The sequence below is a fragment of the Mauremys reevesii genome, linkage group 1 (assembly GCF_016161935.1).
Source record: "Mauremys reevesii isolate NIE-2019 linkage group 1, ASM1616193v1, whole genome shotgun sequence".
Lineage (NCBI taxonomy): Eukaryota > Metazoa > Chordata > Testudines > Geoemydidae > Mauremys > Mauremys reevesii.
Window position 1 is genome coordinate 269,101,396 of NC_052623.1, and position 25,272 is coordinate 269,126,667.

The 25,272-nt window shown below is 45.8% G+C and overlaps 1 protein-coding gene across 1 annotated transcript; it reads left to right on the forward strand.

The window, feature by feature from the left end:
- The first annotated feature begins 824 nt into the window (after positions 1 to 824).
- FAM83F (family with sequence similarity 83 member F) lies at positions 825 to 23,661 on the forward strand. The gene is made up of 5 exons (XM_039497131.1): positions 825 to 1,271; positions 9,667 to 9,834; positions 16,347 to 16,468; positions 17,113 to 17,669; positions 22,417 to 23,661. Exons 1-5 carry the CDS (start codon positions 825 to 827, stop codon positions 22,479 to 22,481), a joined length of 1,359 nt encoding a protein of 452 aa, XP_039353065.1. The 3' UTR covers positions 22,482 to 23,661.
- Positions 23,662 to 25,272: the final 1,611 nt, after the last annotated feature.

Genomic DNA, 25,272 nt, shown 5'->3' on the forward strand with positions numbered 1-25,272 from the left:
CCCCTTCCCAGCAGTGGCTGGAGGCAGAGTGAATGGCACATAGCCATGAGCAGGGGCGGCTCTAGAAATCACGCTGCCCCAAGCAGCGCGGTGCGCTGCGCTGCCCTTCCCCGGTCCTGCGGCAGGTCCCCTCTTCCCGCGGCTCCGGTTGAGCTCCCGCTGCGGCAGGTCGACCGGAGCCCGGGACGAGTGGACCTGCAGGCATGACTGCGGCGGGTGCCGTGGTCCCGCGGCTCCGGTTGACCTGCCGCAGTCATGCCTGCTGGAGGTCCACTTGTCCCAGGCTCCGGTCGACCAGCCGCAGCCCAGCCTCCCGCCCTCCCCGGCTGCAGGGGACGCCCCCTACATTTTGCCGCCCTAGGCACCAGCTTGTTTTGCTGGTGCCTAGAGCCGCCCCTGGCCATGAGCACAGAGTGGCTGAGGAGCCCCAGTGGTGGGTGCCCAATGGGTGAAGCCCCACTGGACAGTGACTGGAGCCAAGGGGTGGCCAGTGAGTCCATGGCCCTATCTAAAGACGTGTGGCTTCCAGGGGGGCTTTGCGGGCCAGTCACAAAGCACTGCCCTGGCCCCCAGCTCCCCGGGCGCCCCTGCGTGCAGGCTGGGCGGTGCCCCGCGCTTTGGCAGGCCCCGCGCTGCCCCGAAGGGCAGGGGTTGCAACAGAGCCGGGCAGCTGCGCGGCGACGGGGCAGAGGCGACGGGGCAGAGGCGCCGGGCCAAGCCCGCCCCCAGCCGCCGCTCCACCAGCTGGGCGGGCGCCGGCCGCGGCCAGGTGAGGCGGCCCCGCCCCGTCTCCCGGCCCGGGCGGCAGCAGGTGAGCCGCGAGCATGGCGGACTCCCAGCTGATGTGCCTGGACGACACGCACGTGAACGAGAAGGTGACCGAGGCCCAGGCCAGGTTCTACTACAGCGAGGAGCAGCGCCGGGCGCTGCAGGCGCTGGTCGCCAAGGGCGAGCCGGGCTACCGGGAGCGGCTGCAGGACGGGCCGCTGCGGGACTTCCTCTCCAGCCGCGAGCTGCGAGCCCTGCCGGACGCCTGGCGCCGCTATGAGGCGCACCTGGAGGGCGCCGGCAGCGCCGGCGGCGGAGGCGTCTCGCTGGCCTACTGGCCGGAGTGCTCCGACACTGAGGTGCCGCCGCTGGACTTGGGCTGGACGGACAAGAACTTTTACCGGGGCATCAGCCGGGTGAGTCTCTTCACCCACCCCAGGAAGGAGGAGAACGCGCCGCACCTCAGGCAGGTCATTCGGGAGATGATCCAGCAGGCACACAGGGTAGGTGTGTCCCCTTCCCCCCGCTCCCTTCATCACCCCGAAGCACTGGGCGTGGGTCCTTCCCCCTGCGGGCTGCGGCTCCCACCGCCTCCTGGTGCTCAGTCTCCTGCGGAAGCGGATCTGCTCAATGGCTTGTTTCCATTGAGTTCCTCTTCTCAGAGCGCAGCAGCACTGAACTTCGCCAGCCACTGAGCCAATTTTCTTCAGCCTCCTGTGAAGAGCGTGAAAACTGCAGGGACAGGCGCTGTCCCATAGGCAGACAGACCCTCACTGTAAAGGATTCTGGGAAGGAGCTTTAACTTGAGGGATGGAAAAAGCAGAGGGGAAAACACACCACCATCACCACCCCAACAATAAATTGACTTTCTTTCCTTGCTGCATCAAAGAGGAGACAAAACCAACAAGGAGTCTGGTGGCACCTTAAAGACTAATGCATCTGAAGAAGTGAGGTTTTTTTAACCACGAAAGCTTATGCCCAAATATATGTTAGTCTTTAAGTTGCCACCAGACTCCTTGTTGTTTTTGTGGCTACAGACTAACACAGCTACCCCCTGATACTTGACACCATGCAAGGCAAATAGGAGACAGTTAACTATGGGCCCCCAGGATCTATAACCTACTAATGTCCTATGCAGCATCTCATGATATTCAGTCACTTTACTGTTAATCAAAAGATAAGTTTTGCCAGAGTGACTCCATCAAGAATCTATATCCAGGACTGGATACCCCATTGTTAATGGGGTTTTATATCAGCTGCCCATTTTGTACTGTCAGTTTGAGTCAGTGGCTCAGACAATCACATATTTTGAGTCTATTTCAATTCTCTCTCTCATATATAGATAAAACTATTTAAACTCTGTAAATTTAGATAGATTTGTTTGTTGATGGATTTCTAAATCTATAGTTTAGTGGTTGAATACTCTCTTAATCCAGTCTTGATTGCTAAACAGTTGGATTTGAGCCAATACGTAGCTGTATTTATCTTTTGGGGGCAGAGAACTGTTGTTAATGATGTACTTCTCTGCCAACAAGACAAACCAATAGGAAGATTCCAAAAGTTTGCATGGAACACGGATGTATCAAGAGTATTTCTCATGTCAGCTGAGCTGAGGCTTCCAGGAAAGAGATTACACTTAAAATGGCTTCTCTTCTTGCACAGGTTTCCATTGGAGTTGGCACTTTCAAAGGTGGCAAATGGGGGGGCTACTTGATCCCTCCCCTTCCTGCTGCTTTCTGTGGGTAATGGAAGCCATTTGTGTCTCCCCATATACACACATCTCTCACAAAGATTTTCACTCTGAATCTGCTATGTGAGATAGGATAGGAAGCAGTTTTCTGAAAAGATTCCCTCTTCAGACTACATATTCCCCTTCTCCCCTGACCCCTTTCACTCACTCTGAATAAGGAAGGCCTGATTAATTGTTCACCTGCCCCTTATGTAGTCACACACTAATGCAAAGTGGTTGTGAAATGTTTTTATTCTGAGTTAGTAGCATTTTACATCTATTCCGCATCCACTTTGCACTGGTGTAAATGTCTAGACAAAGGGCAGGGTGGTGAGGAATTGGGCTGTTTCAGCATCTGTGCCTGAAGGCCAAAAGTTGCTGGGGCAGGTTGGTTTTGCTGACTTGGACAAACTGAAAAACCTGTGCCTATCCCAAACAAGTGGAATTGTAGGCTCTAAAGTTTTACATTGGTTTGTTTTTGAGTGCAGTTATGTAACAAAAAAAAAATCTACATTTATAAGTTTCACTTTCACAAGAAAGAGATTGCACTACAGTACTTCCAGGAGGTGAATTACAAAATACTATTTCTTCTGATTATCATTTTTACAGTGCAAATATTTAATAAAAGTAATGATGTAAAGTGAGCACTGTACACTTTATATTCTGTGTTGTAACTGAAATCAATATATCTGAAAATGTAGAAAAACATCCAAAAATTATTTAATAAATTTCAATTGGTATTCTATTGTTTAAGAGCGCAATTAAAACTGTGATTAAATGTGATTCATTTTTTAATCACAGTTAATTTTTTTGAGTTAATTGCATGTGTCATAAATAAACAGATCAGGGTTAAGGTCTCTTTTACCTGGAAAGGGTTAACAAGCTCAGTAACCTGAGAAACACCTGACCAGAGGACCAATCAAGGGACAGGATAATTTCAAATCTCTGTGGAGGGAAGCCTTTGTCTGTGTTCCTTGTTGGCTCTGTGTTCTCTCTTTGGATCTAAGAGAGGCCAGACATGTCTCCCAGTTCTCCTGGAGTAGTTCCTACTATCCAATAGTGAGTATTAATTAGAAAGGCGGATTAGTCTTATAATTTGATTTCTGTATTTGCAATTGTGTGTTTTGCTATAGAATTTCTTTAATTCTGTACTGTTATTGCTTTTACTGAGAAAGAAAGGAGGGGGGATTCTCTCCAGAGATTAATAAGTTTAGACCCTGTGTATTGTTCCATCTTGGTATTACAGAGACAGTTTACTTTCTTTTTATTCTTTAATAAATCTTTTCTGTTAAGGACTTGGTTGATCTTTCCTTGGGTGAATTCTCAGGGAAAGGGGAGGAGGGAGGAGGAAGGCATCCCTCTGTAGTTGAATCCCAGTATCTCTCCTAGAAGAAAGGAGGGGGGAGGAAGCAGGGAAGAATGGTTTACTTCTCCTAGGTGTAAGAACTCCATGGATTTGGGGCTCTTGGGATCCCCAAGGATTTTGGGGAAGGACTGTGTCCCAATACACGTACATTATTGGGTGGTGGCAGCTTTTACCAGATCTAAACTAGGATTTTAGTTTAGGGGAGTCCATGCAGGTCCCCATCTTGGAACCGAACAGCTCCAAGTGGGGGAGAAACCTATGACAGCATGAGTTAACTGCGATTAATTGACAGTTGTACTGTTAACAGATGGTGTTTGGACTCAGCAGCACTCCCAGGTCCCAGGGGAATGAGCTACCCAAACAAGGAGTGTGTGTGGCAGCATAGAGTACTTGCCCCCTGGCTACAGGCTTGTACCTGCAACACTCCATTTCTGCTGAGAAGTCAGAGAACCAAGCTGGAACATGGGCCCAGCTTTTCTGCATAGAAGTAATCATTAGGGTCTAGTCCAGTGTTTCTCAAGTGTGGCCATGACAGCCTCCTGGGGTTGATTGGGGGGTGAGGGGGGGAATATCAGTCTCTTCCCCTCCCTCCCTGTTGCTCCTGCATGCGCCACCCTGCAGCAGCTCTGGAGACAGGTGGGGCACAATGCTGCAGAAGCAAGGTGAGTTTTTGACCCACCTTGGGGGAGGGGCGAGGCTCAGGGACTCCGCTTCAGCCCTGGGTTGATTGGGCTTCCCAAACCCCTTATCCCTGGCCCCACCCTAGAGCCTGCACCCCCAGCCAGAGCCCTGCACCCCAACCCTCTGCCCCAGCCCTGAGCCCCCTCGCACACTCCAAACCCTTCGGCCCCACCCCCACCACATGAACAGATCACCTTCATATTGGTGCACATAACAAAATTCATTCCGCACATGGGTGGTAAAAATTAGAGGGAACACTGCCTTTGACCCCTCAACCCGCCTTCCAGGGCTTAATTTGGCCTGGGGCTTGCTGAGAAAAGTGATCTTAACAAACATGCAAGTATCACTTTTCACAGCAGACTTACTAGCTAGCTGGGAGACTGTGAAAAGAGATGCTTGTATGTTTAAGATCATTTTTCACAGCCTTGTTTTTCCACAGCATTATTTTTATTATTGAGTCTGCAAAAAAAAAACAACCAAAAAACAAGCTATATAAATACATTACAATGATTTGGATGTGTGTATGTGCATATGTATTTGTTTTTCCAAAAGTTAATTAAGTATTTTAGAAAAAAGTGTCAGTGCAGTCACCAGCAAGAGTTGGTGGCTGCACTCTGAGGCCACCAAAACATTTTTTGTAAGAACCCCTGGTCTAGTCTACACAGGTCTTATCCCCTAGCGCCCCTCCTTTACTTGCACTACATTGATGACATCTTCATCATATGGACCCACAGAAAGGAGGCCCTTGAAGAATTCCACCTGGATATCAACTATTTCCACCCCACTATCAACCTCAGCCTGGACCAGTCCAAATAAGAGATCCACTTCCTGGACTCTACAGTGCAAATAGGTGATGGTCACTGTGACGTTGCACTCCATGTGTTTTATGTAAATATGCTTGAGTGTAAATATGATGTAACTGGAATATGCTTTATGCAAAGGTGGCTTGTATGGTATCATTACAAAGCTTAGGATCTACTGAGTGTGTTCATCCTGTTTGTTTGCCTGTGTTATTTCTAAGTCTGGAGTTAGGCAAATGAGATATAAACTTGTATTACTGATGTAAACATATTAAGTGGAAGCCATTAAGGGTGCTTCAGAATCAATAACCTGTAAATGGCTCTGTTTACTCACAAACCTTCCTGGGTACATGTTGGCCAGCCCTGAAAGAATGGAGGCTGGGGTCTCACGGGACATGTGAACACGTCACCTGATACTAGAATCCAGCTTAAACCTGGTGCTTTTCCATTTAGAAGGAGGGGTGGGGACCCAGAGAGAGACAAAGGATTCCCGCCTTGTGCCAAAGCTACAAAAGGGGGTGGAGCAGGACAAGGGGAAGCCCAGCCATGATAAATCCCCAGTTTACCACCTAAGATGTCTGCTGGAACTAACAAGGACTGCACCAGGGAAAGGATTGGGCCCAGACTAGGAAGGAGTCTAGTCTGTGAAAGAAGCTTATTGGAACATCTCTGAGGGTGAAATATTACCTGTAATCAGTTTCTTAATGTATTGGGCATAGACTTGCGTGTTTTGTTTTATTTTGCTCGGTAACTTACTTTGTTCTGTCTGTTATTACTTGAAACCACTTAAATCATAGTTTTTGTACTTAATAGAATCACTTTTGTTTGTTAGTAAACCCAGAGTAAGTTATTAATACCTGGGAGAGTAAATAGCTGTGCATGTCTCTCTATCAGTGTTGCAGAGGGCGAACAATTTATGAGTTTACCCTGTATAAGCTTTATACAGAGTAAAACCGATTTATTTGGGGTTTGGATCCCATTTGGAGCTGGGGGTCTGGGTGCTGGAGGTAACCTGCTAAACTGTTTTCACTTAAAGCCTGCAGCTTTGGGGGCGTAGTCTAGACCCTGGGTCTGTGTGGCAGCAGACTAGCATGTCTAGCTCAACAAGACAGGGTTCTGGAGTTCCAAGCTGGAAGGGAAAACGGGCTCAGAGGTAACATCAGCACATCAGATGACAGTCCCAAGGGGGTCTCTATGACCAAACCTGGCACAGTGGCGTAGTTGAGCAGCATCTGTGCACAGCTGATTGCTTTGAGATGCTGGTAGTTATTTTAAGTGAGTTTTAATTGTGGTGGCTGGAGAACAGCCAAAGTGGTTACTGTTCTGTTTGCTTATTTCGGGTAAGGGAAATAGAGGCAGGAAAATCAGCAAAAGGAGTGAGAGTGAGGTTCAGAAGAAGCTAGAACTGCACAGGATGCAGACTGCTGAGAAGGAAAATGAACATAAAAGACAAATGGAAATTGATGCACAATTTTCCCGGGAAAAAACTGCTTACAAAAGAGCCATGGAAGCCCAGAGGTTAGCTCAACAAGCTGCTCAAGAAGAGAGGTAGCAAGCTTAGGAGGAGAAGGAAAGACAGAGGCAGCAAGCCCTGGAGTTAAAAGACAAAGACGTTGTGGCCCAGAAGCATGAACTGGCTGTAATGCAGTGGAAGAGACAAAACCCTTCAGCAGCTGGCTCTACTTCCTCAAAAATCCACAATTGGAAATGGTTATGTCCACAATATGATGAATCCAGTGATATTGCTGAATATTTCATCACCTTTGAGAAACTGTGCACTCTCCATGTGATTCCTGAGGATCAAAAAATGACTACTTTGGTTTCAAAATTAATTGGGAGAGCTCTGGACATATACAATAAGATGCCTATTGCTGAAGCTTCAGACTATGGTAAATTTAAAGAACTGATTTTTGAAACAGTTCCAGATTACATCTGAAACCTACAGGGTAAAATTCCCACACCATCAACCTCAGCCTGGACCAGTCCACACAAGAGATCCACTTCCTGGACACTACAGTGCAAATAAGTGATGGTCACATAAAAAAAATTGGCAAATTAAATTTAATGTGGATAAATGTAAAGAAATGCACATTGGGAAAAAATAACCCCAACTATACATACAATATGATGGGAGCTAATTTAGCTACAACTAATCAGGAAAGAGATCTTGGAGTCATCATGGCTAGTTCTCTGAAGATGTCCACGCAGTGTGCAGCGGCAGTCAAAAAAGCAAACAGGATCTTAGGAATCATTAAAAAAGGGACAGAGAATAAGACAGAATATCTTATTGCCCTTATATAAATCCATGGTACGCCCACATCTTGAATACTGGGTACAGATGTGGTCTCCTCATCTCAAAAAAGATATACTGGGATTAGAAAAAGTTCAGAAAAGGACAACTAAAATGATTAGGGTGTTGGAATGGGTCCCATATGCAGAGAGATTAAAGAGGCTAGGACTTTTCAGCTTGGAAAAAAGGAGACTAAGGGGGGATATGATAGAGGTATATAAAATCATGACTGGTGTGGAGAAAGTGAATAAGGAAAAGTTATTTACTTGTTCCTATAATATAAGAACTAGGGGTCACCAAATGAAATTAATGGGCAGCAGGGTTAAAATAAAAGGAAGTTCTTCTTCACACAGCGCACAGTCAACCTGTGGAACTCCTTGCCTGAGGGGGTTGTTAAGGCTAGGACTATAACAGGGTTTAAAAGAGAACTAGATAAATTCATGGAGGTTAAATCCACTAATGGCTATTAGTTAGCATGGGTAAGGAATGGTGTCCCTAGCTTCTGTTTGTCAGAGGGTGGAGATGGATGGCAGGAGAGAGATCACTTGATCATTACCTGTTAGGTTCACTCCCTCTGGGGCACCTGGCATTGGCAATTGTCAGTAGACGGGATACTGGACTGGATGGACCTTTGGTCTGCCGAGTACGGCCATTCTTATGTTCTTATGCTGTGGCATGGTTTGGAGCATACAAGGGCAATCTCTTTCCCAGATTCAGTTTGCCTCTCTAGTGAAGATTATTTACCCTGCTGTAGTTACTACCCCTTGAAACCTGAGTTGGACCTCTTCCAACCTTCAGCTGAAGAAAAGGGGCTCTTCTCTGCACTGAGATGGGACCCATACTGCCTGATTGGTTTTAAAAAGAGTTTAAAATAGTTTCATGCTACCTCTATTTAACACAATGCAGCTGACCATTGTGAATAGCGCCCATGGAATTTAAACTTTATACAGACAACTCTGTACCCAGCCTAGTGTAGGCAGGGGGCCTCTGACTGCCCAAGTTTACATGCCCACCATAAATGAATGAGACTAGGAAAGCAGAAGCTGCCTGTGGTTATTCATTCACAGCCTTCCAAAGGCTGGGTAAAGTCTTTCAGGAGGAAGAGGCAAGTTGGGACTTGATATTTCTAGTGTTTTATAAAGGGAGAATAGAGTGGGGTGTGGACCACAGAGAAAAGCCCTTTGAGATCACCTTGCCGTGTTGTAAAGGGTGCCAACAATCTTCTTGCTTTGTAATTACCTGTAACCACTGACTGTTCAGAATTTTGTGAGTTTAACAGCATGTTAATGTAGCTTTTTCCATTGTTTTTTATAAAGTCTGTGTTGGAAAAATGTATCCTGTTGGGCATTTTAAAGTGAAAGGGAGTGGGGAGGAAACTTACAGCACCAACAAACGCAGAACTGAATGCCAAACTGTGTCTGTTGTTATAAATATGAGCAGGTGTGTTTGAACCCCATAGGTCAGATATAGAGCTGTGTTCCTTGTGAACCCAGCCCAGGTAGGAGCGTTCTCAGGGGAATCTGTGGAACAGAAAAATAAAATCCCCCTTCTCCCCACACCCTTAGTATTCTGTCTCCTCTGCCACAATTTCTCTGGCCACTTGTGCTGAGCAGATGAACCTGGGTTTTCCAGAGTCTCTTCACATATAAGTAAATCACTGTGAGACAAACATGGTGGAGAGGCCTCACAGCGGAGGTGAAAACTGGGTAGCTGGCTGTGTTGTTCTTCAAGCCTCTGATTAATATGCAGCATTCCCTGGAAATGACGAGAGCTCCCAACAAGAACTAACAAACTCTTTCCATGTACATGTGTGGGCATTGGGAGCCATGCCATGAAATAATGAGGTTACTGAATTGTGTTCAGGCATGTGTTTCTCTCACGCTTTAGTCTGCCTTGAGTATACTCTCTACCCAGCTGGCCTGGCACCCATACCCTTTTGTTTTATATTCGTGTGTTTGCATGTCCCCATCTCATCCCTATCTCTAATACTGTATTTTACTTGCCTCTCTTTCTGCCCGATCCTTTCTTCCAGATCATTGCAGTGGTAATGGATCTGTTTACAGACCGGGACATCTTCCAGGATATTGTGGACGCAGCATACAAGCGCCGTATCCCAGTGTATATAATCCTGGATGAGGAGGGTGTGAAGTTCTTCCTGGAGATGTGCAAGTGTATGAATCTTAGTAGCTTCCAGATCCAGGTAAGATACTGTGATACAATGGAGGCCATGTCTACGCTACAGATGTTCCGCTGTAATGCTCAAGTATAGACACTTCCTACATCGACAGAAGGGGATTTTTTTTGTCAATATAGTTCATTTGTTCAAGAAGCAGTAGCTACGTTGACTGAAGAAGTCTTCCTTCAATTTAGCCATGTTTACACTGGAGATTAGACCAACCTAACTATGGTGTTAAGGGTGTAAAATTTTTCACGGCTCTGAATATTGTAGCCTGGTCGATTTAACTTTTCAGTATAGATCAGGCCAGAGCTTAAAGGGCCTTTGTGTCTCCAGCAGGGGGCTGAGCTGCTGCAGTTCTGGGGTGGATTAGAGACTGTTTGTATGGACAACTGAGTCCCTTCTAGCTGCAATGTGCTCTGATTGGCAGAGGGGAGCTGGGAACTGGAGCCATATTGGAAAGCAGGAGAGTAAGAAAATGGTTCTCTGGTGCTGAGTGGAGCAGGAGAAGACAGAGGAATGACCATAGAGAGGGAGCTCTGAGTAGGAAGGGGCCTGAGGAGGGTTTGTGCCTGACTGATCTAAGTTGGAGAGAAATTTGTCATGGAGAATCATGTGCCTCTGGAGCAGGGATTCCAGCTGATCTAGAACCAAAAGGTCTCAGTCATTCTCTGACTATTATTTGGGCCTGTCAATTTTGTTGTCTGACTGTTATCTAATTCTGTCTCGTCACTTTACTGAACTCACTTCTATTATCTCAGCCAGACTGGTACTAAAGCTCCCAGCTAATTTTGTGACCCCAATGTGTGAGTGAGTGTTTTTCCTGGGTGAAGGCATTGCATGTGAGGTACCCTGGAGACTCTCCTAATGGCTTGCCTCCAGGGTTTGTGGGTAGAGGTCACTAATTTTTGTACACCACTGCTCTAAGATGGTGTCAGTTACAGTATGTTCATGTACCAGTGTAACCCCCAAAGAGATTACATAGATTCCTGGAGCTCTGTCTGCTGGCAGCTCAGGGAGGAGGAGCCAAGGCAAACTCAGAGTCTGCCCAGCAACCAATAGGGAGTGGAGATGCCCCTCCCAGGGAGTTGAGGAGAGGGAGAAGCCATTTTGAGGAGAGGCTGGAGCCAGCCAGGGCAAAGGCCAAACTGGCTGTGTGGGGAGCTGGTGAGTCCCAGGCCTGCAAGCAGGGTTCCCCCTGAGAACTGGCCTCTAGGGACCGGACACCAGATTCCCCAGCTGGGTTTTCCTTCCTCATGGATGATTCCCAATTGTTATGTTTGCTGAGAAATTTCCCCAGCTACCCTGGTGAGACCAGTCCCCACATGGTCAGCGCTGCTAGTCCAGGGCTGATTCCTGCCTGAGGAGGATCCCTGCCAGCAGACAGCAGCCCCTGGAATCGTCCAGCGTCATCCTCAACCCTGAAGATCATTTGTGGAGTTCGTGAATGCCTTGTCTTTAGTTAGTTAGTCAGGGAATTTGTTTTGGGGACCCTCTACTCCCTGAACTGTGTCCTCAAGCCAGGGAGTGAGGGTTTGAGGATTTTATAATCTACCGCTTATTACACCTGTGGAGGGATTCACCACCTCCTCCCACTTGTGGGTCTTTTGGGCTGTACTGAACCCTGTCAGCCACACTGCTACACCTCTGCAGAGAATTGTATAGGTCATCAAGGGCCCCAGCAAAGTACGCGTACCAACAGGACACTAGTTTTACATTTGTTACATCCAGACACGGGTATTTTAAGTGTGGGCACCGGTGACCCTAAACATAGTGTTTCCCCTATTATGTTGTATTTGTTGCCTGTTTAATATAATTGTTGTGTTGAATATATTTTTATGTGTTGTGTTATCTTTTGGAAGTCTCCAACTATCTGGCAAATAAGTGGGGATTCCTCTGTAGTTAGGATTTTCCACCCAAGCTGCCCTGGTGACCCTGCCAGGAAGGAGCGAGGGGGGTGGAGGCACCGCCAACTAATTTCATAACCAAAAAACAGAACAAAGATTCACCCTACTGAGTAGGTGGCGGGATCCAAAAGAACCCAGACCTGTCCATCAGAACCTGTAAGCGGATTGCCATTAAAGGAGGTAATCAGGTGGAGAGGGGCGCTACAGAACTGTCACAGAACTGGAATAAGGGTCTGGGTCTAGTCTACCTGCTGAGGATTAGTGTGTAAGCAGTAGGAAAATTTTCACATTAAAGAGAGAGAGAGAGAGAGGGACAGAAAGGTCCCTTCCATGTACATACCATAACCTGCTGGGAGGCCATGACCAGCCTGCTTTGATTTCTAGCAGGAAATCATTGGTCATTGCTCAGGGTGAAAACCAGGTCTCCTGTGGTTGAAGTAATTGCAAAGCAAATTCAGATAAAAAGAATATGATTTCCTGAAGCCTGAGTGTGGTGGCTAAAAACAAGGCTTCTGCAGCCAGAGGTTTCTAAATGGATACAAACTGGAGGGCTGCTTCTAGCTGAGGTCTAGACTTGTCCTCTGCTTTCTTTTTTCAAAAAGTGTTTAACGGCTACACTCTCCTTTTATATTTAGCTTTCTGCTGCCATTGGGGGAGACTTCAATACTTGAGTTCAGCCTTATTCCCCCTGAGTGGGCTTCACTGTCAGCCTTGCAGTGAAGTCAGACCTCTGTTGATCTCCTTCTCAGGGACAGTAGTTTTTACTTTTACCCAGCTAAATAGCAGGTAGCCATATCACCTTTTGCTGGGTTTCCCTCAGATCTTACAGGTTAAGCAGGATCAAGCTAGATCAGTACTTGAATGGGAGACCTTCAAGGAACACCAACGTTCTGCAAGAAGTGCTAATGACTGAATAGCTGGCACTTTCTCCTGTGTTCACATTAGGGTGACCAGACAGCAAATGTGAAAAATCGGGACAGGGGGTGGGGGTTAATAGGAGCCTATATAAGAAAAAAAAACACAAACTATCGGGTCTGTCCCTATAAAATTGGGACATCTTGTCACCCTAGTTCACATTGAACTAAGGTCCTGGCATGGTAATAGGGGGTGATCTGCTGCTGGAAGTGCCATCTTCCAAGTGACCTGTAACACCAAGATGTTGATTAGTTGCAATCATTAAATGATCCCATAGCACTCTGATTTTTTTTTTAAAACCCTTAAGAACAGTTCTGGCCATATTTTAATTTAGGTAATTGCACTCTGCTTCAACTGGATATCGTATTCTTTCTCTTAGGGTGCATCTACATTTGAACTGGGAGGTGTGATTCCTAGCTTAGGGGTTAGCACCTAAAAATAGCAGTGTATCCACAGCAGCTCAGGCTAGTCGCCTAAGTACTTGCCTAGGGAGTTGGGCAAGATTGTACTTGGGGCAGATAACTTGAGAGGTCTCCTAGGTTGCTGCAGTCACACTGCTATTTTTAAGTGCTAGCTTGATCAGAGCTAGCATGGATACGTCTGCACGAGCTGGGAATCACACCTCCCAGCTCAAATGTAGACATACCCTTAAGCTATTTAATAGCATGGTAGTGCTCCATCCTAGAAGTGAGTGCATTTCAGTGGAGGGATCCTGTTCCCTCTGTAAAGTTTATTTATCAATCTTTAAATACCCTGAAAGATCTCAGGGTAAGAGACATTATAGAAATATAAATTTTTGGAGGCAGTTGATGTGGTATATTCACTAAATCGTATGCTATTTGTGTTTTCTGCACATGAAGCCATATCAATATATCTTTGTCTCTGCACTGTTAAAGGGTATGTGGGTGATTATTTTGTTGTATCTTTCTACTCCCTCTGTGCCCATGTAAAGAGTCATTTTTAGATCACAGTAATTAAAAGAAAATCAAATTTGACTTCTTTTTACCAAAAGCAGGAAATGCAATGTGCAAATCCAGTGAAACCTCCACTTTCTAAATACTGTTGCAACATGTCTGGCTTTGTGCTCACACAGACTGCTCTCAGTAGACAGATTGCTTCCTGGTAAAGAAGTCACATAACCTCTTGTACCTTTTTTTGACTGATTTGAAAAAAATGAGGTCATTCTGTTTGCAGATTATGGGCTATTGACTGGCATATAGCAAAATCCAGGTTGGTTAAATAGAAAAAGATCTTCAGTGGAAAACCAGATGGATAAAAATGTTATAATAAACACCAAACAGGACACTCTGCTTCTGGTGCGCTCTCCCTGACCTGCATTCAGCATCCCACACACATGACTCACTATGAGGCCTTGAGCAAGTCACTTTGACTTTTTCAGGTTCCCCATCCGTGACACAGAGTAGTAGTACTTATAGGGGTATTGTGATGGTTAATTAGCTAATGTCTGCACAGCCAGGGCCGGCTCTGGCTTTTTTGCCGCCCCAAGCAAAAACAAGGAAAAAAAAGGGAGGGGGGGGAGTGGAGCGGCAAAGCAGGAGGGGAAAAAAACAAAATAAAACAAAAAAACCTGCGGTGCGGCCAGAGCAGTGCGGGGGAGGGACCTGCAGCGCGGCCAGAGCAGCAAAGCAGGGAAAGAAAACAAAACAAAAAAATTTGGGGCATGGCCGGAGCGGCAAAGCAGGAGGGGGGAAAAAAAACAAAACAAAAGAAAAACCTGTGGCGCGGCCGGAGCAGCAAAGCAGGGGTAGAGGGGGACCTGCAGCACAGCCGGAGTGGCAAAGCAGGGAAAGAAAACAAAACAAAAAACCTGGGGCATGGCCGGAGCAGCAAATCGGGGAACAGCGCGGCTGGAGCAGCAAATCGGGGGGGGGGGGGGAAACAGCGCGGCTGGAGCAGCAAAGCAGGGGGAAAAAAACAACAAAAAAACCCTGCCAGGCAGCCGGAGCCAGGGTGCAGGGGGACTCCCTGTGCTGCAGACGTTCAGTGGAGTGCGCACCCAGTCTAGCAGGGAGGGAGCGGGAGAGAGAGAGGGAGAGGGAGAGAGAGCAGAGGGGCAGCCAGGGCTTCAGCTGGGCGCTTGTCCCATGGTCCCGACCACTGCGCCGCCTGCCGGGAGGGCTCCGCGCCGCTCCAGTTGGTGGAGAGGGAAGAACAGGGGCTGCCCTGCCCAGTTTGCTGCAGGGTGCTCCCCTCCTCCGCACTGCCGCCCCCTACAGGGTGGCCGGAGCGGCAAACCAAAAACAAAAAACAAAAAAACAGCCGTGCTGCCCTAGAATTGGGCGGAATGCCACCCCATAGAATATGCTGCCCCAAGCACCAGCTTGCTCAGCTGGTGCCTGGAGCTGGCCCTGTGCACGGCACTTCAAACATACCAAGTAGTATATGATTGCAAGTATTATAATTTATTATTAGTCAGAATTTGTACTGACACTGCAGCATTTCTATTGAACAAATACAACAGATATGATGAACAGATTAAAAATTACATATTGTATTCAGAAAACTAGGATTTTAAAATAATTCTGGATTCCATTGGTCACAGTAAGTTCACCTATGGCTGGAAATCCAGCCTGGTACAGCCAGGGCCATGTGGTTCTTTAAACATATGACATAGGTCTAATCAGCAGAGTATTTGTTTGTATACTCAAATCTCTATTCTTGTATGTTATGTGCAGACAGACATCTGACACTGAAAGGCATATAGCCTTAAGTCAGCATTTTTCTAGTCTACTTAGGACTTAAGTATAACTGACCCTTATACCACCAAATCTATAAAAGAGGATTCTGTGGTCTGTCATGCCCTCTGATCTCTTTGCAGTGGCCAGTTAGATTTCTGAGATGCTTGGGAATCATTCCCAACCTACCAGTAAGGGGAGGAGCTCTCTTACTGTAGCAGGAGACTAGGAAACCTCCAGGGGAATCTCTCCTACTGGAATGTTCCAGAAAATTGGGATGTTCTCTCCTCTTGTTGTCTCTGATAATAAAATTGTCCAGACTTTTAATTTCCCTCCCTTTACCAAGCCCTACTTTATCACTATGACAACACAAATGAGACCAGTGCCTGAGACCCTGACTCAGGTCTCCATTTCAGCCCCTTTAATTTAGCACCAGGTGGATCTCCCTGTAGGAGAATCTCCCTTCCCTCATCCTCCCAGCATAGGAATATGCAGGGGTTAGGAATTTATGTGACCAGAATGCACTGTGCTCTAGCTAGTCTGGGCTGGCAGAGTGGCTTATGGGAGACTGGGGGTGGACCCAGGATTCAGAGTGTGCAAAAATGCCACTATTGATTCACTCCCCAACCTGGGCTGCAGCTCAGCATTGGGGACTGAGGATCATTTTCTTCCCTTAGATTTTGGAAGCTTTGTCCCACCTGCATTTCAGACCTCTGAGAGCTGGGATGAATAGGTGAATGGGACAGGCATTTAACCTAATAGACAGGCCTACAGATTGATGGAGGAGAGTGACCTGTATAGAAAATAAGTGACCAGCTGGGACAGACAGCAGAAGTACATTCTGCCTTGGATTATCCCTTCTGCAACCTTTCTGAGTTCTGTTGGCCGATGTGAAATAAGCTCTAGCATGGGATGAGGTGAGATGAGATGACTGGGGTGGTGGTGCCTGGAACTGGGGGATTATCTGATTCTCTATATGCACGATTTGTTGTGACTTGTTTTTTCACCTTCCTGTTAGAACATCCGTGTACGTTTTGTGACGGGAGTTGGGTTCTATATGCCATCAGGGAAGATCAAAGGCACCTTGGCCTCCCGGTTCCTGATGGTGGATGGTGAACAAGTGGCCACTGGGTCCTACAGGTGGGTCACTCACCCAGGACATACCCATGTTCTTTGTATAAGGTCTACCCCATGCTTTACCTAGGGGAGGTAGGGAGCAGCCTCCTTCTTTTTTTATTCCCTAACAGTTGTCCAGTCCATTCCTAGATAGGCTGCTGTGTCCAGTTGAGCTCTTTGTAGAAGTCTGATGTGCGATAGAGAACACAGAACTGACTTTTGGAGGATAGAGTATCTCTGTGTCAACAGAACATTCCACTGAATGAGAATATTCCTCCTCCTCACCAGCCAAAGGCCAAATGGAATTCCCCAGCATCCACTGTGGCCAGTTTGCTATCTAGAAGAGGTTAGCAGGGCAGTATAGAGAGCCCTCCTGCCAATTCAGCAACAGCAGGTTAAGTGTGGTTACCAGTGCCCTTGTCCAGATGGGGGAACTGTACTTTAAGGTCTCACAGTTTTTTCTACCATATTTGTCCACCTGTACAATAAAGAACAAACTTAAAAATATATACCATGCCACTCAAGTATCAAGTCAGATACTCGTCACATGGTTGCAGTGCCATGTGTTTCTGAATGCCGAGAGTTCAGAGGTGGTCATTTGGGGGTTGGAGAGGTGTCAGGTCTCCCTATCTCCATGCAGAAATCTAACAGTGGCTTCTCTCTGCCAGTTTCACTTGGAGCTCATCCCACATCGACAGAAACATCCTCCTGTTGTTGACAGGGCAGAATGTGGAGATGTTTGACATAGAGTTTCGTGAGCTCTACGCCATCTCTGAGGAAGTCAATCTCTACAAGGAGCTGAACATTGCTAGCCCTTTTCATTCAGGAGCTGGGATATCAGAGCTTCGCTCCTCCACTGTGTCTCGTAAGATGATCAACCCCAAGTATGGTCTAGTGACAAGACCTGCCCCTGGTGAAATGTTCTGGGCTTCGCGCCAGAGGCAGGAGTCACAGGGGAAACTGGAAAGGAATGAGGAGGAAAGTGAGTCAAAGAAGCGGCTGAATCAGTTTCTGAATGACTTGATCACGGTGGAGCAGGTGCTACCAGAAATTCTGCCACCTCTCGAGAACTTGGGGAGAGTGAATCGGAGTCCCCAGAGATTGCTCTCCTTTTTCCATCGGGATCCGAAACGTAAGTCCAAATCCAGGGAGTCCATTCGTGACACCAAGAAGGATGAGGAGGCTGGCAGTTCTGTTGCCAACGGGGAATCCAACTCCAAGCAGGGTAAGAGGTTTGGTTGCGGGTTTTTCAGCAGGAAAGCTAAACAGCCCCCAGTCATGAGGGCCAATTATTTTGCCAGTGAGGGACTCTCAAGAAAAGAGTTTTTGAGATTGTGAAGATGGCAGGTGAGGACCTGATCAGCTTCAGCCCTGTCAGCATTCGGAGTTGTGTGGGCACCTCAGGTAAACTTCCTTCACCACGGTTCCCCTGGGCTCCTCCAGTCCAGGCACGTGAAGGCAGCTCCAACCATTTCTTTTCCTCTGCCTTAAAATGACAAGGAGAGCAACTGAGGCCAACGAAACAAAATAATCTTGCAGGCATTTTTAAAGGGAAATTTTGTGAGACTCACACTTCTCATGTGACTTTCTCAGATGGTCTCGAGGTGGGGAGGGTGAATCTCTCTCTCATTCCCCACCTCCCCATGTAAAAAGGTTCCAGGCACAGGTACTTTGCTTCCCAGCTGGAAGCAGCATTAGTGGTTCACAGCCCTCCTTGGTGCTAGCAGAGAACTGTGTTGTACTTGAGGGACACTATTGACAGTGCACACTTGAACGGACAGGTTTTAGATGTCTCCTACCACCTAACCTACTCAGCTTTACTTGACTGGATATAGAGTTACTATGACAAAGTCATTGTGGGAGGGAATACAGAGTGGAGGAATCCTACATAATCTTCTCCTTCTCCATCCCCCACAATCAAACATGGGGGAGATCATCATGGAATTAGAACCTAGGGAGTTATCGCAACATGGCCATGATCAGTGCTTGCGACATGTCCTTCAGTGGCTTTGTCCAGGTTAGTTTTCAGTGACTCAGGTGAATTCAGAACTGGCAAATCCCCTTCACACGCTAGTTCCTGAAAGGTTTAGATGTTGACAGACTGAAACAAACCTATAGACTTTCCAGGCTAGTCTCCCTCTTTGGCAGTGACCCATGCTGGATGCTGTGGAGAGAGTTGCAAAACCAGAACACCTCATATAGCAGGGGAATAAATTACATTCGGACAGTGGTCCCCAAACTTTTTCGGTCACCCCCACCCTCTGTTACCCAGTCTGCCCACCCGCCCTCCCCCGGGGCTGGGGCTGGGGCTGGGGCCGGGGCCGGGAGCGGGGCTGGAGCCATGGATTGGGGGCTGCGGCTAAAGGCAGGGCCGTAGTCGAGCTGGGGGGCGCTCCCCCCCACCTGCTATGGGGGGTGCCCCAGACCCCGCCGCACCCCCTGAACATTCCTCTGTGCCCCCCCTAGGGGTTGCACCCTACACTTTGGGGACCACTGCTTTAGGGGAGTAATTTCTTCCTGATCCATATTAACCAAGGATCATTCTGTGCCCAAAAGAATGTGAAATGGGACATTTGGCATGGGAGAGGAGGGGAGATTTGATAAGCCTGAAACTGCCATTTTTTAAAAATGGAAAGAGACTCAAGAAAGTGAGGAGGGTATTGGGGAGAAAGATGAGGTTAAAAAATAGCCATCAGTTGGAGTCTTAGAAATATTTCTGCCTCGAGAGAGAGATTTAAATTCCAAAGCTACTTAAAACAGATTGAAACAAGATGCAAATAGTCTAGTCTGGACCACAATAGATTCATTTTGGAGGGCACCCTTAGAATTTGGGAAGTTGGGAGTGAGCCCTCCCCTCCCCCATCTCAAGTAACTGCATATTCTCTGCACAGCTAGTATATGTTAGGTACTCTGCTGATCCCCTTCTACGGAGGAAGGAAATCTGTAGACTTATTGGAATCAGATGGGTTGACCTAAGGGCTTGCAGTACCCTCTAGTGACAAAACTAGAGAACTGTTGAGTCTGTTTTCCCACCTGTCTCTCTAAAGAGGCAATTTAAAGTGATAGAGACCCCATATTTCTAACCCCTGACTCTAGCTGTTGTAAATTAGTTCTCCCACCATCCTGTCACTCCCACATGTTATGTCAAAATGAGGCTGTTACCTTTCTAGGGCATGAGCTGGGTCTTCCTATCAGTACTGTAAGTCAGTGGTTCTCAACCTCGGGCACATGTACTCTGGGGGTACTCAGAGGTTTTCAGGGGGGTACATCAACTTATCTAGATATTTGCCAAGTTTTACAATAGGCTACATAAAAAGCATTAGCAAAGTCAGTGCAAACTAAAATTTCATACAGCCAATGACTTTTTTTATACTGCTCTATATACTATACACTGAAATGTAAGTACAAGATTTATATTCTAATTCATTTATTTTATAATTACATGGTAAACATGAGAAAGTCAGCAATTTGTCAGTACTAATGTAGCTGTGACACTTTTGTATTCTTATGTCTGATTTTGTAAGCAAGTCGTTTGTAAGTGAATTGAAACTTAGGGGTGCGCAAGACGAATCTGACTCCTGAAAGGGGTGTAGTAGTCTGGAAAGGTTGAGAACCACTGCTGTAAGTCACCTACCACAATTTGGGGTAGTATATGAATAATGAGATGGTAAAAAGAAAACTCACTTAAAGCTTATACTTAGTATCAATTTATAAAGTAAATGCAGCAAAAATCTTAGAAATCTAAAGTCAACAGTGAACTTGGTGATCATGTGGGCGCCCTACATTTTGAGTGGGGGGGGGAGGGGATGAGTAGGGCAGTCACCCTGGGTACAAACATCCAAGTAGCATTGTGCCACTGGGCTTTTTTTTACCTCTGCTATGATTGGCTGGCCTTTTTGGGGCGGGGAGGGCTTGGTGGCTGGGAGTGGGTGGCAAAATAGCTAGGGTCACTTCTGCATGTGGGTCTCTTATTTAGGTTTATACAGATACTAAAGAGGTGCTGGTTCAAAAGTGTAGGTGACCTGACACCACGACAGTGGGTGCAAGTGGATCTAAGGGAGTCTGAATGTAAGGGTGGAGAAGGGATACAACTTAAGCATTGCCTTAGAATTTGGATCACAGTCTCTGCCCCAAGATGCTTATAGTCAAAGAGCTTGATCTTGCAACCTTCTCTAATCAATGTGGCTACTCCAAGAGTAAGGTTCAGGCCCCAAGGTAACACTTGATAAGTGGGGACTAAGGGGAAAGAGGAGAACAAGGTTTACATTAATAAGATCATGTGGTTTCTTTGTTAATAACATGCTGCTTGAGGGTTTAATAAAACTTCCTAGGCATGGATGTGGAGTGGCATTCGTGCTTCAAGAAAATGTGAGGCACGTCTTACTACTAAGATAACTTTGAGACTGGCTTCATTTTAAAACTCCAAGCTTGGCTCAATGTAGGCCTAAGTGAGAAATGCTGCAGTGCTATGTTTGAGGCTGGAGGGGAAGGTTGAAATACAACAGAGGTGCTTTGAATGCAAGTGGGTGCAGTTATCCAAAGCTTCACATTTTGAATTAGATGCATGTATTTTTTAAAGATTCATGCAAGCATGTATTAACGCTTTGGGCTTACCTGTGCACACATCCTCTAAAGCAGGGGTCTCAAACTGGGGGTCGGGACCCCTCAGGGGGTCACAAGGTTATTACATGGGGGGGTCACGAGCTGTCACCCTCCATCCTAAACCCTGCTTTGCCTCCAGCATTTATAATGGTGTTAAATATGTAGAAAAGTGTTTTTAATTTATAAGGGGGGTCGCATTCAGTGGCTTGGTGAAAGGGGTCACCAGTACAAAAGTTTGAGAACCACTGCTCTAAAGTCACTATTAATTATATTTAACTGTAGAGACACATGACATCGTACAAATACACAGAAAGACCAGATTCCCATTGCTTGTGTTGATCACAATCTGAGAGAAACTGTCTTGGCCGCTAGCAGTCTGTGGCTCAGGCTCAGTCAATAGTAGGAGAAGACAGCGAAGAAGGCACAGAATTAAGCTTTGTGGCAGGGCTTGAAAAATCTTACTGGCTGTTTACATTCCAGAAGACTATATCAGAATTAGATACAGCCAGAGTTAGATACAAAGCGTGTGGGTTGTAGAGACCTCATCAGTGAAGACTGGGGGTAATGTCCTGATCAGAAGCCTGGCCGCCACTTACTGGGATTTCTGCTAGGGTGATGTCCAAGTGTATACTGCTTGAGGACTCCATTTTTAATAAGTGTGTTACCCCTGATCTTGAGCAGCCTCCCCCACCAGCATCTTCTGTGTTGAATGAAATACATCTAGTGTAGCTATCCGCTGCCTAAGGGAGATAGGATAACTTTACAAATATTAAAGGGTACAGACATCAGGGAGGAGTGGGAAAGAAGGAAACTGTTGAGTGTGGTAACCAAGGGATGATTAGGAGTAATGGGATAAAACTCAGAACGTGACTATTTAGGCTAGAAATCACACTTAACTGTGGGATTATTACACCCCAGATTTGTCTCTCAATAAAAGTTTTGGAAGCCCCATCACTCTGGACATTTGAAACTAGAATGAGTAAAGCACTGCAGAACGTATTGTAGGGACTAAGGCTGCACTGCTCAGGTGGACAAGCTGACCCAGTAGCCTTTTTTCATCTCTAACTCTTTGGAAGTGTCCCAAGCAAGCAGTGACCAGGTCTGGCCTTTCTTGCCTTCTGTGAGCTGAGGAGTCCATAGTTCAGACTTTTCATGCTTACAGACCAGGAAATAGAGCTCATTTCTCTAGTTGTTATAAAACTTTATCACCTTTTGATTCTGGAGTCTGCCTTTTTTGAGGTATCTCCTGATTTCACAGTTAGAAAGTGAGATGGGTCTAAAACAAGCAATATAATGAGGGAGAGTTGAAAGTTGTGTGCTGAAAGTTTTTTATAAAAATCTTTATTTTTTTTTAAACCTTTTTATTACAGGTAAAATGAACCCAAACTCTTCCACAGGGGATAAAACCAAAGGGTCAGCCTGTGTGATGTCTTGATCTGGAAGGAATGTCAGGAGAATTGAAGACCCCAAAAGAGCATTTGATGGAACATATGACTTCTTACCCATTTAAAACCTGCAGACTTGTTCTCACACAAATGGTCTTTCAAACCATTGTAATGTCCGGGATGCAGCTTGCACCTCCAGTGAAAGCACATGTGTTGCACAAAGCATAAAAATGTGGGTGGTTCCTATATAAGGATTAGCGGTGAAAGTGTTAATGTCAATATTTAACTGTGATAATTGGAACTCGGAGCTAAACCCGCACTGAGATGAATGCAGGGGAGCTTTCCACTTCTTAATGCAGCTATTTCAATCTATCTAACTACAGACTCAAAAGGACAGCATTGCATCATTTGGGAGAAAATTGTGAAATCTGCAGATCATGTGGATTTTCCTTTTCCATGGATTTCTATAGATTTCTGTTATCAGCAGGGACAGCTAGAAGATTCAGTGGATGAAGAATGTGGATTTGGCTGGAAGAGACCAGGGGGTTAGTATGCTAGCTCTTCACTTCATGTCAACCAACTGAGCTGAATGATTTGGTGGTAATTTCCCCTCAGGAGAAGACAAGGTTTGGAATACAAGGGAATGCTTCAGACCAAGATTGAGGTGCGTGTGAGGCCCCAGACCTAGGATAGCAAGGAGTGCTGCAAAATTATACAGGGCCACAGGAGGTGAATCATAAAATCAGTTTAATCATTAATTCCATGCCATCTTGATCTTAATGGAAAGTGAGTGAGTAAAGGGACACATCTTGACGGCTGAAAAGACAAGGAGAAATGGGTGACAGTTTCAAACATCTGGCTTACTTTCCATTTTTAGTTAACCTCCCCCTTCCAAATGCATAAAAACAGAGGTCCCCATCCCATAAATATATGGAGACACCAGTTATTGTGCACACCCCCATTGGATTCATTCAGTATTTGGACTAGCATTTTGTACTGATGTGTTTGAGTGAATTTTTGCAGGCTTCAACAAACCCTCAGTGATTTGTAAGAAAAATACATCATAATGGTAAATAACCACCTACATACAAATAATATATTTGTACTAAAACGTTATTGAACACAGCAAAGGAAATATGGTTTCTTTAATGAAAATGAACAAAGTTCAGCACACGTTCCGGTTGTACTTGGAATTTGTAGCAAAGAACACCCACCCAGAAATAAACTATCCCAAACATTCTGCTGGGTCTTTGATCGCTGTGATTGTATGATGAGGGAGTTTCCTGCAATTGATAAAATCTGGTCAATTGAACATAAGAATGGCCATATTGGGTCAGACCAATTGTCCATTTAGCCCAGTATCCTGTCTTCTGAGAGTAGCCAATGCCAGGTGCTCCAGAGGGAATGAACAGAGCAGGTAATAATCAAGTGATCCATTCCCTGTCGCTCATTCACAGCTTTTGGTAAACCGAGGCTAGGGACACCATCCCTGCCCATCCTGGCTAATAGCCATTGATGGACCTATCCTCCAGGAATTTATCTAGTTCTTTTTGAACCCTGTTATGGTCTTGGCCTTCACAACATCCTCTGGCAAGGAGTTCCACAGGTTGACTGTGCGTTGTATGAAGAAATACTTCCTTTTGTTTGTTTTAAACCTGCTGCCTATTAATTTCATTTGGTGACCCCTAGTTCTTGTGTTATGAGAAGGAGTAAATAACACTGCCTTATTTACTTTCTCCACACCAGTCATGATTTTATAGACCTCAATCATATCCCCCCTTAGTCGTCTCTTTTCCAAGTTGAAAAGTCCCGGTCTTATTAATCTCTCCTCATACAGAAGCCATTCCATACCCCTAATTGTGTCCTGTCCACAGCCGATGGCCTGCCTGGAAGTTGCTCATTCTAGCAGATTTCTTCCTATCAGCAGGTCTGGTTCTCAGATACCATGATAGTGGGTTTGGTATAAGAACATGAATGGAATTCTCTGTCTCTCCCTACTTTTATTTATAGGGTCAGCAAACGGGCATGAGCTGCTACACTAGGCATGTGCAGTATATTTAATATCAATGACAAGTGAACTGCTTCTATTGCTGAACATGCTCACAAGAACCTCACTTGACCTTAAGCTGGACATGGTATCTTTCCCGCATTCTACTAGGTATGCTCACCCCAATGTGAGTTGACAAAGTGATTGCCAGTCAGTATACCCAGCCTCGGAACAGATGGTACCCCTACAACTGGTTCAACCAACTCTAACCTAACAGCAGCTCTTTATAAAACTTTCCCTCCCCAGTAACACAGCACAGCAACATCACTTGAACACAGGAATAACTTCATACATGAGTAGTGCCACTGAATTAAGCAGGGCTACTCACATATGTGAGTATTTCCAGTATTTGACATGGCTTGCTCCTTATAAACTGAGGTGACTTAGTTTGTCTTGGTTCTATTATCTTCCTCTTCATTTGGAGATTTTTCTCTTTTTACTTGTATTTGTTTAACTTCAATCTCTGATAAAGTAATTAAGTTAACCATGGCCAGGATTGCTTTTCATACACTTTCTAATTGGTCAGACGGTTGTCTGATTTCAAGCCTCTGGTGCTTCCCTATTCTCTGTGACCAAGTATTGTTTTTTAAAATGTGGTTTAATAAATACACTAGCTAATTCACCTAATAACATGATGATTTAAATAGTCTTTGATCAATCTATTTTAAAGGTCTTCATTACTATCCACATATCTTTTTCTTATTTTTCTAGTTAAGAGAGACTTAAAAGGAAATCAATACCTCAGCCATTCTTCTGCTGTTAATGTCATTCCGGCCTCGGTTGTTAATGGATTG